General features: G+C 37.1%; 1 protein-coding gene across 10 annotated transcripts in view; it reads left to right on the forward strand.

Moving 5' to 3' along the window:
• The first annotated feature begins 7,851 nt into the window (after positions 1 to 7,851).
• Positions 7,852 to 11,938, forward strand: part of nfixb (nuclear factor I/Xb) — a 205,071-nt gene continuing 200,984 nt past the window's right edge. For 2 of the 10 annotated variants that reach the window (XM_067422344.1, XM_067422363.1), the window contains exon 1: positions 7,854 to 8,147. In XM_067422344.1, coding sequence (XP_067278445.1) covers positions 7,893 to 8,147 — 255 coding nt within the window. In that variant the 5' untranslated portion in view covers positions 7,854 to 7,892. Of the gene's footprint in view, positions 8,148 to 11,938 lie in introns of all 10 variants that reach the window. The other 8 variants (XM_067422353.1, XM_067422451.1, XM_067422385.1 and 5 more) reach the window with 8 other exon arrangements.

The following is an 11,938-nucleotide window of genomic DNA, read 5'->3' on the forward strand; positions in this document are numbered from 1 at the left end:
GGTAAAAATCATTTTGAAACTACTTAATTGAGTCACTTAAAATATATTCATTCCATGATGTTAAAGTTACATGAATAAATTATGTTTGTTTAACGCAATTGATTCATGTGGTACCGATGTACACAATTAAATCATGTAAATCCAACACAGTTTTTCGGTGCACTGGCAGAGGTCAGATGTGCTGAATATTGTGCTAAAACACTGAAAACAGGTTTGCAAAAGGCTTCTCTCCCTCCCTCATCAATAAAGTGACCTTTTTCTGGGTTGGTTGTATGCATGAAATAGCCTTTAGTGTGCGGCTTCTGTTTTTATTGGTTAAATGCATGTGCATGACACATGTTCTTCAGAAACTGATGAACAAAACTTCTTAGACAATCCAGATCATGATAAGAAGATATATCTAATACATTATTCTATTGATTTATAGGTGGTGCTAAAAGCACAGAACTAAAGGCTTCATCTTTTTATATGTATGTACGTAAATATATTTTTTAGATAATCTGACAGGTAAAGAACTGCTTTTAACATATGCACAACATGTGTTGTTTGATTGTCTCGCATAGTCCAATTTACTTTATATTTTATAATGGTTAAGTTATAGAGATGGCTATTTTATTATTATTATTTATTTATTTATTATGTATGGAAGTAGAGAGTTTGGTATTGGGACATGTCTCTGGCTGTAAATGAAATGAAATTCAGTTTTATCATTTTATTTTATTCTCCTCTGGGTGACATAAACATTTAGGGTCTTGTAATTTCTACATCATTATTATATCAATATTACGTAGCATTAAAGTTCAGTTGTGTTCGTGCAATCTAAGGGATTATACATTATTGCGTCTGTTCATAATTTCATGCATCAATTAAGTCAGCATTTTGTGGGATCTGTATAATCAGTTTCTTAATGAAGCAGGTGCTCGGACAGGTGCTGTGCTCCTTCTGCACAGCTTCCACACTGGGAATATCCACATTCGGCTTGAAAGCACACCTTCTACCTGCTTCGGTTGTCTTTATGAGAAATCATTGTAGATAGAAGGCAGCGTGATTTTACAGATCGTTCTTCAGAGAAAGGGTCCGCACAGGAAGAGGCGTCTATTGTTTCCTTTGCTGCGAGGCATCGCCCATCATTGATCAAGACTTTGGCTGGATTTCTTTTGACATGCAATTTTATTAAATTGGTTTGCTGTTGGGTGAAGGCAGCTGGAGACAAATCAAGTGGCAGATGAGCTGGCAGGCCGTGCCACAAGTGTGAGGTGAGCGCTAGAGAGATAGACAGATGGACGGACAGATAGAGCAATGATTTCCAGTGGAAAGACAGGAATGGTAAGCTAGCGAGGATAAGAAGCAGCCTGGCATTATCCCGTGCCCTTTAGTATTTAAAGGATGCTGGCATAACATTTAGATATTTGGGGTGGCACAGCCACGCAGAAAACACGCTCACACAAACCCCCCAACAATGATTTGCTTTATGAGGTGCCTGCTGATGCCATGGTAACCCTCCTGTCCTGGGCACGGCACAAGCGCTGGTGTGCCAAAAAAATGCCATGGTAACTTTTTTTTTTTTTTTTAACCTACGTTGCCCAGAAACCTTTGAGATTTAATAAGTGAAACCAGTGGATTCTCAAATTAGGCTCTGAGAGAGCAGAGAGAAACGTGAAGTTTAGTGTTTCCAGTTTTTATGGACAAATTACCCAGAAACAGGCTTTAATAGAAGCACTTTGTTTTAAAAACCAATTCTATTTAGGTAAAACTAGGGTTGCAATCTGTTGAGGTTCGTCTCACGTAAATTAAATTCACTTAATGCACATTCCTGGTCTCATCATGAACGCTTCATCAGTCCAATCTTTTATTAAAAACTCACTCCACTGTGAAACTGACCTTTTCGTGAACCCATATTTTACACCCCCTCCAAACATTGTTCATAAAATGTCCAATCAATTTCTGATGGACAAAATTAAGTCCCACTCTACGTTTTACTTCTTATTTTTTTGAATATCATGTTTCAATGTCATGATTGTGATTTTACATTGACTTTTAAAGCAGCAGGTTTGTAATACGTAAAGCTCATTTAAAAGTGACAAAGCTTTCCCACGAATACTATATTCTGGTAATCAAAATGTAAATGTATCTTTTGATTTAATTCAACTTTTTTTTCAAACAAAGTGGTGCACAACTGTGCTTTATAATTAAATTGAGACTTTTATTGTGATGTATTACTTAAGTTTATTATTGCATTACATTAGTGGTTATTATTGTTACATTGATTCGCATTCTACTGGACAACAATAATTCATTTGTTACATCAAACCAAATGTATATTTTGACGGGCTGCCGTGAAGACCTTTGAGTTTCTGTGTTTATATGATGGTGATTTTTCTCAAAACGGTAAAATGATCATGAAGTGATTCTGGAGATTACATTCATATCCTCATGGGATCGGAGTGTGTGTGTGGTAATGTTAAATTAAAATGCTCATCTGCACCATTCATTCACACAGAGACATGCAGGATTTATATTTAAATAGTCTTTTTGCTGTTTAATATTTACAGACACTATATCACCAGGTGTGTTATCAGGTACCGACATTTGGCACAGACTCGGTAGAACCGACATAATTCAGGCGGTGCCCTTAAAAATACTGTACCAAGAGTTCTGTACTCAACCCTAGTCCCTTGTCCTTCACACACAAATCACTTAAATCAGCTTGTAGACAGCCTAGGAAGTTGGGTTGTTCACACATTATCAATTATTAAAAAGTGATCGATAAATAAAAATTCTTACGTACGGCCCCTTTAAGTGGACGTAGTGAAATTTAAATCATGGCATTAAAAGTGCTATTTCCTTAAAGGGATAGTTCACCTAAAAATGAAAATGTACTCACCCTCAAGTTGTTTCAAAACTGTTAAGAATTTCTGCTTCTGCTGAACACAAAATAAGATATTTTGAAGAATGTTTGTAACAAAGCTAATAGAGCAACCATTCACTAGCCTGGATGGCAGCCGAACTTAGCCCCGCCCACAAAATGTTTAGGTCGGGCGGTTCGGTCTGGCATCGATCCATAGAAGAATAGTTATCTTCGAACAGAAACTGTTCGGACCTATGAAATCATCAGGGCGGGCTTTAGACGATGACGGACAGATGATCAACAGTAATGTAATCATCACGTCATCAAAGGGGCTTGGATTATATTTGTTCAAATCCTAAACGGAGAGCTTGTTTGTATATGCATTCACCTTCACAATTTCTCTCAGAAATGATGATCATGTTGGTACATTCTAAAAAATTCTGAGTAAAAAACAACCCAATGTTGGGTCAAATATGGACTAACCCAGCAGTTGGGTTGTTTAACCCAGTGATTGGGTTGTTTTAACCCAGCGATTGGGTTGTCTTAAGCAAATATTTAACCCAACCCGGGATTAAAACAACCCAATCACTGGGTTAAAATAACCCAATTGCTGGGTTAGTCCATATTGGGTTAAAACAACCCAGCATTTTTTAGAGTGTAAGTACTCTGTGTATCATTCAATTCTTTAATTTTTTTACAACACCGGCAAAGATCGTTTATTCCAGCACACGTGCAGACAGGGTTGCCAAGTTTTTACAACGAAACCCGCCAACTACTAGCCCTAAACAATAGCTTCTCTGAGGGTTCTCTGGGAAAAAAATGGCGTTTGGGGGGTAAAATGTGTGTTATTTTGGCAAGGTTGCTGCTAAAATTTGCACTCATGGGTCTATATATAACATAATAGTCACCTCAACCCTCGGACATAGCTGAAAAGCGGAAAACAAAACGTGGACTTGGCAACACCGTGCAGTTGAGCTCTGTTGACATTTGACAATGCGTCGCTTCGTTGCTCTGATTGGTTGTAGCTCTATCTAATTGAGGTCTTTCCTGGTTCGGTTGAAACACGCCTCATAATCACAGCCCAATGGAGCAGTTTCAGACTCATATTCTGACTAGAATTGAGTATGACCACGTCAGGCAAACCTTTCACTACCATAGGGAAAAAATACTATGGTAGTCAATGGTTGCTCTCCCTGCTTGGTTGAGCTTTCTTCAAAATATGTTATTTTGTGTTCAGCAGAAGAAATTCTTACTGGTTTGAAACAACTTGAGGGTGAGTAAATGATGACAGAATTGTCATTTTTGGGTGAACTATCCCTTTAAAGGAATATTTCACTTTAAAATTAAAATAAGCCCAAAATTGACTCACCCTCAAGCCATCGGTATATGACTTTCTTCTTTCTGATTAACACCAAAAGATGCTTCCAAGCTTTATAATGGCAGTGAACAGGGCTCACAAGTTTGATGCTCATAAAAATGCATCCATCCATTATAAATTTACTCCGTATGGTTCCAGAGGTTGATAAATGCCTTCTGAAGCTCAAATATAAAAAATAAAATTTAAAAATTTTACAAAGTAAAATATCTATCTTCCGGCTGACCGCCTTCCGTATTAAACTTACGCAGAAAGTGTCCAGTGTCATATGTTGCGTCAGTTACGCTTTTTACAGAAGTTGAATACGGAAGCCGGTCTGCCGGAAGACCGGGATGGCTTGAGGGTGAGTACATCGTAGCTTCATTTATTTTAAAGTCAACTAATCCTTTAATCAGGGCTCGACATTAACACTTGTCTGGTGTAAGTGGATTTTTTAAAGGGACATGTGAAAGAGAATTTTACTTGTCCGACATTGATTTCATATGACAGTTCCATATTCAATTAATTACCAACAAGTCACTTACATTTTAGATGCAATATTGACTGTTTTTGTTCTATTTCAGCAACGAAAATAGTTCAGAACAAAGATCACAGCAGAACCATAACGCGTCTCACAGCAACAGTGTGTGTTACTGAATGATTCAGCATTTGAATGAATCGGTTGAATCAAAGTTTCAATGACCTGTTTATTAACGACTGCCTTATTCTTAAATGAATTAGCCGTTTGAACGACTCACTCATTATCATGGTCACTTGCGCACCCTACTGGCAGTTTAGTTTCATGTTTAAACATTCTTTCCAACATTTTCTTATTTGTATATTCCAAAAATATTTAAAACAGTCTCAAAACGTTATTTAATGCAGTGGTAATTTTTCAGTGTAAATTATTTAATTTAATTGGTAACAGCCCTTATAGAGTCTTATTCTAGTTATAAAATGTAAGAATCTAACATTAAAGCTGAAGCATAGCCTTTATTTAATAAGATTAGGGGGTAAATGCCCTTTATAAATGGTAAAAAAAATATTACAAATATGCAGATTTAAAATATGTCAAAGTTGATTGAACACTACTGTGAATATTGCTTCAGAATAAATTATATTTACAACACACACACACACACACACACATACACACACACACACACACACACACAAAATTACGGACAAGCACATTTTTTACTGAGACAAGTGAATGATGAGCCTTAATAATGACATCATCTTCCAGGATATGACTGCTTTTTATGGGAAAAAGCACAAACATCATAGTTTTAGTGATGCTTTTTATCTTTTTATTATTTGGTTCATGTTACTCTGAAATGTTACAATGACAGAAATATCTGATCATTTGACCTATGATCTTTGATAATATCCACAAAAAAAATATGAAAATATAACTTCAAGTCCCCATATGGTGTAAGCTGACTGGCAATCGATCACTGTTTTTTTTTTTTTTTTTTTCTTCCACTGGCAGAGGTCAAAAGGTGCTTGAGTGACGCTTTTATGGTGCCAGTTGGTTGGGCACAAGTATGTTTATTGATCATAACAAGCCTCAGTATTTCTGTGTATCTTAATGCATTCAAGCGCATAACTCTCTCTCTCTCTCTCTCTCTCTCTCTCTCTCTCTCTCTCTCTCTCTCTCTCTCTCTCTCTCTCTCTCTCTCTCTCTCTCTCTCTCTCTCTCTCTCTCTCTCTCTCTCTCACTCTCTCACTCTCTCTCTCTCTCTCTCTCTGAGGCCATGCCAGCTTGGTGCCAGTCCTGCATCACACACTCTCTCACACGCACACAAAGAAGTCTTGTTTAGCTTGTTTTAATTCCCTTAAATTAGGGAGCCGTGCCAAGTCCTGCGCTAGCAGCCATCACACCATAAGCAGACTTATAATTGTCCCTCATCTGACACGTAGGGTCTTCGTCACAGCTTTGTGTGTCTCTAAAGAGCGCTGCTGCTCCCAGGACTGCATGTGCTCTGTTATTCACTTTCACACATTACATGCATGCATGACTGCACCGTTTAGATGCGGCTGGACGAGGATAATCAGATAATCAGCACGGAAATATTTCAATGAACTATTTTGAACTGAGGAATGCCACTTAATTAAAAAAAATAATACGATGGAATTGACATGCTGCTTTTAAGCTAAAGAAAACTGTAGGACGCCCGCTTGTTCTTTACATTTTTCATTAGCGGCTGCAGCGTGGACGTTTACCACGGTTACTGCCAAAATAATTACCATATAGTTACTGCTTTCTCATCATAGTAAATTAATGTGGGATCTCCTTTAGACAATGATCTCTCTTTGACATTTTGAGAAATGTAATTATTATTAGGATTTTGGAAGACATGCAGTGGTGGACGGTTTTCTCAAAGTATGTGTTAAATCTAAAACTGAAATCATTTAAAATATATGTTGTCTTTATTATGTTATTTTATTTATATGTTTTAAATCATTTGAAATGTGTGACCCTGGACCACAAAACAGCACAATGTGTGGGTCAAACTGATCAATTTTCCTTTTCTGACAAAAATGATTAGGGTAAAGATCATGTTCCATGAAGATATTTTGTCATTTATTTACTGTAAATATATCAAAAATGTATTATTAGCAGTATGCCTTGCTAAGGATTACACTTTAAAGGCGATTTTGTCAATATTTAGATTTTATTTTATTGCACACTAAGATTCCAGATTTTCATAGTTTTTAATAGTTGTAACTCGGCCAAATATTGTCATATCCTAACAAACCATTTATCAATGGAAAGCCCATTTATTTATGTGACGTATGCATCTCAATTTCAAAAAATTGTCCCTTATGACTGATTTTGTGGTCCAGGGTGACATTTGTTTTGTCATTAAGATTATTTATTGTTTATAATTTTTTGCAGCAATTTTGTCTTTTAATATTTTTAATTACAATATGTCTTTATTCATTTAATTGAAAAATATATATTATTACTATTTAAAAAAAATAAAAAATCTCCAAAATGCAAAACATATTATTCATTGACAAGGCTGTCTGCAGTTTTTATTTATTTAAAATGTACACTTAACAACACGTATAGGCAAAAACATGCTGGTTAATCAGCCTGATAAATATGTCAGTCTGATTTAATTAAAGTTACCCTAATCATTTTTTGTATGGAAAAGGCGGTCTTATTATTATAATTTTTTTGCTATAACATTACATAAGCTTCATACACATCATGCAAGATATATAGCTTAAACTGTTAAACATACTAAACATAATTGTAGGATCACAGTTTATCCAGCCAAACAATCTGATACAGTTTAAAACAAAAATGCACATCAGCTTACAGTCATCGCTATACAATAGGCCTCATAAAAGCCTGTGTCAGACAGTAAGAATTAACAAGCGCAATATGTTGTTGTATTGACTTTAGTGTCAATTCAAATGAAAAATGAGGCAGGTGAACTTAAGAAGCAGACTGACGCACAGGTGAAAGTGTTTCACCACCCGTAGCTCCTGTGAATGCCGTCCTTGAAGTAAATATTTGTTTGTATGTACACATAAAACACTCTGGTGACACCCAGAGCCCAGTGTTGGTTGGCTGTGTGGGATCGGTGTGTCAGTAAGTCTGCTGATGGCAGGCGGGCGGCTGGCGCTGGCTCCGTATGGCTACAGCTGCCCGGATTGCACTTCCTGGCGTTTTCTATGTCAAAGTCCTCTCTCCCTCTCGCTAACACATACTCACACAAACACAGGCATGCATGCTGGCTGCATCCTGCACGCACGCTCCTTCTGATTGGTGCTCGCTGTGCGTTTTTCTTTTATTTATTAATTTTTCCGCCATCCCAGGAAGAGGATTTCTTCTGGCAGGAGGCCGCGGGAATGGCTCTGGACAGGCAGGCTGACCCAGGGTTCAGGTGGCAGCTGTGTTACGACTTCTCTGCCAGGTCGTGGCTGATGGTATGACCACCCTCTCTTTCTTTTTGCTCTCTTTCACTTCACATTATCTTTCTCACTTTTTTCCCCACTTCCTGAAACTCATTTTATGCCATCTAGGATAAGATTGCTGCTTGCATTTTCTCTTAGAGCTTGCAAGTTCTCCTAAAGCTGCTGGTCAATGTGTTTGCTGTCTGTTTGCGATGCACTTTCGGATTTACTGTGATTTAGAGAAGCATTTCATTTCATTTTTTATGCCATTCGTTGTATAATATAGCAAAAACGTACAGTTTCCCAGTCCTTTCAAAACATTACATGGCCTCCCTGAGGACTGGACTCTTTTAGAGACAGCAGGCAAATGGATACAAATTAGTATTATTTCATCTTAAAATACTTTAACTCAATTCTTGTTTTAATTTAGTTCAATGCAATTCAAAAAAAATATTTTAAGGCAACAAATACACATCTCCCCAGTGTAATCTGTAGTGAGAAGTCAACATTTTAATATAATAATTAAATTGGGATTATTAAATACAATATCCTAATTAATCATTTAGTTTTCCTCTTCAAAATGGGAGCTTTTTTTAAATCAAAACATTGCATTATGTTGGATCTGAGGATATTTACATTTTTGTGCTACTTTTCCCTTTTCAATTAAGCCTAATTAATCATGGAAAGTGATGTAAAGCACAACCCCTAAACACAGAGGGTCCTCAGATGAGGGATTTCAGAGACTTCTGTATACAGAGCCTTATCGGGGGATCTGACACAGTTTAAACCTCATGGGCCTTTCATAGAGACTGCCTGCTGTGCTACTGGCTATGTAGGGCAGCGAGAACCAGGCGCCCTGTTTGTGTGTGTGTATATGTGTGTGTGAGAGAGAGGAATAAGATCGTGGAGAGCTTAAGTCCTTTGAGGATAAACACTGAGCAAGCTGTGGTTTAATGTCGAGGGGTGGCAAAATAATATTATAAAGATAATGGCTTTGTGTCAGGGGTTTTAAGTTGGGGTTTCAAGATTTGTCGTCATAGATGAACCTGCTTAAAGGGATAGGTCACCCAAAAATTACCCCATGATTTATTCACCTTTAAGGTGTATATGACATTCTCTTCTTTCATACAAATATAAATCTGAGTTATATAAATAATATCCGGGCTCTTCCAAGCACTATAATGGCAGTAAATGGCTGTTTCTGTTTTGAATTCCATAAGTGCATCTATCCATCATATAACTGCTCCACACAGCTCCGGGGGGTTAATAAAGGGCCTTCTAAAGTGAAGCCGTTCGCGAGAGACTGGCGGTCCAGCGTATGACGAAGGACGCTCCGGTTGAGAATCTGCTAGTTCTCGCAAGAACCAAGTTTTGTTTTGCTCTATCCTCTGTTCTTCCATATTCGTCACCGGAACTTATGTTACGCATGAATCCCACGTCATACGCTGGAACACCACTCTCTCGTGGACGTGGGACATTCAGCGGAATTTAGAGATTTGCAAATACAGTTTTTTAAAGTTGTAAATATGAATATTTTTCTTACACAAATGCATCACTTCGCTTCAGAAGGCCTTTATTAACCCACTGGAGCTGTGTGGAGCACTTTTCTGATGGACACATGCACTTTTATGGACTTTAAAACAGAAAAAGTAATTCACTGCCATTATACAGCTTGTAAGAGCCAGGACATTTTTTAAAATATAACTCTGATTATAGTCGTCTGAAAGAAGAATGTCATATACATCTTGAGATGAGTAAACATGAGGTAATTTAAATATTTGGGTAGCTATCCTTTTAAGTTATACTTAAATAACGTTTATTCCTTAGATTGAATGAAAAACATCCATGATTTGGTGCTTTAAAGAACATGAACCAACAGACTGATCTTAAAAAGCTGAAACATCAAGGAACCTCAGAAGAACCATTATAGTCAAAGCCTGTTGACAAAGAACAAGTTTTTGCATTTTGTTGCAACAGTGTCTTTGCGCATCTTACGTTTTTCAATGCAAAATCCCCAAAAAGGTGCTAACTATTGAAGAACTTTTATTATAAAGGAGTTTACAAACGGTTTGCGATCTAAACGAACCCCTAACCCTAACTATGAAACTTACTGTGAGGAATATTGCTTAAATCATATGGAGATGTTTGCTGTTCCTAAGTGACCAGGTGAAAAAATCCCATAGATTTACAATGAACAATGGACTTGAGTCCTATCTCGAGACCAGAAGATCATGTTGGTTGACTCTTTTGCATGGGCAAGTGCATTATGTTTTCATCTTATAAAAGGTAAAATTCTCGTTTTGAATGCAGGATCCGGCATTTACATACCGCCAATCCTTCAGTGATCTCTTTCTTTCTAGCACATCCCTGTCATCTGTTCAATTAATCCTGCTCCCTTGCACTAGTCCAACTTCCTCTCCTTTTCCTTCTCGTCTCGCCTCTCTTCTTCATCCATCCAAGTGTTTGTCAATCCCTGGCTACAGATGTCCACACCTCTTCCTCTCGCCTGGTCCATATCTCTGTCTCTCTGTGCACAGATGCCCGCTTTGGCCTTCAACAGCTGTCCTGCCATGTGCTGCTACCAAGTGTTGATGCTGTTAGGAAAGGGGAGGGGGGCTCATGAATATTCATGTTAATTTGGAGCCATTCTACCAAACAGAGCCTGGCACTGCCAAGGAAGCCCCTCCCCTTGATGAGATGGTGGAAAAGAGGAACCGTAAGACTAGGCCAGACTCTGTGGCCTGATTCCACAAATTAAGGCTTGACGCTGAGAGTTGTGAAAGACAGCCGAAAGAAAAGCCAGAGAGAAGGGATGACGATCCCAGAAAGTATCATCGTTATCACTCTGACTGAGATAGATAGGGAAAAAAAAACTCTTTTCATTCATACCGTTTTTCATCCATACCAAACTCTTTTTCATCAAATATCGTTTGGATTTTAAAACATTAGACTGTCATTTGGAGTAAATGAAGACAATGAACCAATATTCAGTAATAAAAAGGTTCTTCAAATGGTTATTTCTAGCACGCTGGACTTTATCTTGATAGTTTCTCCTAAACAGGGATGAGACTAAAATGTCTTTATGGAGGTTGGTTCTTTATATTGACATATTGGTTTCTACCCACTGAAAATCAAACATTACTAATGAGATCTGACCAAAAAATTGCAGATCGCTTCAAAGTTTTGGAGTTTACATTCACAAGTGAGGGAATAAAATGAGCCGATATTTAGTTTAGATGTTTACTTTTTTACTTGTTTTATTCTTCAAATGGTTCTTCGTAACACACTGGAATTGTCTTTATGGTTCTTTGTAAATTCCCACATGAAAAAAATACTATAGTATATTATAGTAAAGTTACAGTAAAATGACTCTAGTAAATACTATAGTGTTTTTGAATTATACTATAGTAAAGATACTACAGTAAATTTACTACACTTTGTTGATTTACTGTAGTATATTTACTATTATGGTTCAAAAACACTATAGTATTACTAGAGTAATTTTACTATAATATACTATTGTATTTTTTCATGTGGGTTAATCATATTTTGGTAGCACTTTAGTTTAATCCTGTTACCCATGTACTTATTACAGTAATTACAATATATAATAATAACTAGGTACAAACCCTGAACCTACAGCTAAACCTAACCTTAACCCCTGTAGTTGCCTTACGTTACCCAATATTTTCTTAGGCAAGGATACTGTAAATACATGCATGTATGTACTGTAAAACAAAGTCCAACCCATATTTTTGATGATGCAGTCATAGGTTCATATTGACATCTTGGCGGTTTCTCCTAAACAGTGATGAGACTAAATT

The sequence above is a fragment of the Pseudorasbora parva genome, chromosome 2 (genome assembly GCF_024679245.1).
Source record: "Pseudorasbora parva isolate DD20220531a chromosome 2, ASM2467924v1, whole genome shotgun sequence".
Taxonomy (NCBI): domain Eukaryota; kingdom Metazoa; phylum Chordata; class Actinopteri; order Cypriniformes; family Gobionidae; genus Pseudorasbora; species Pseudorasbora parva.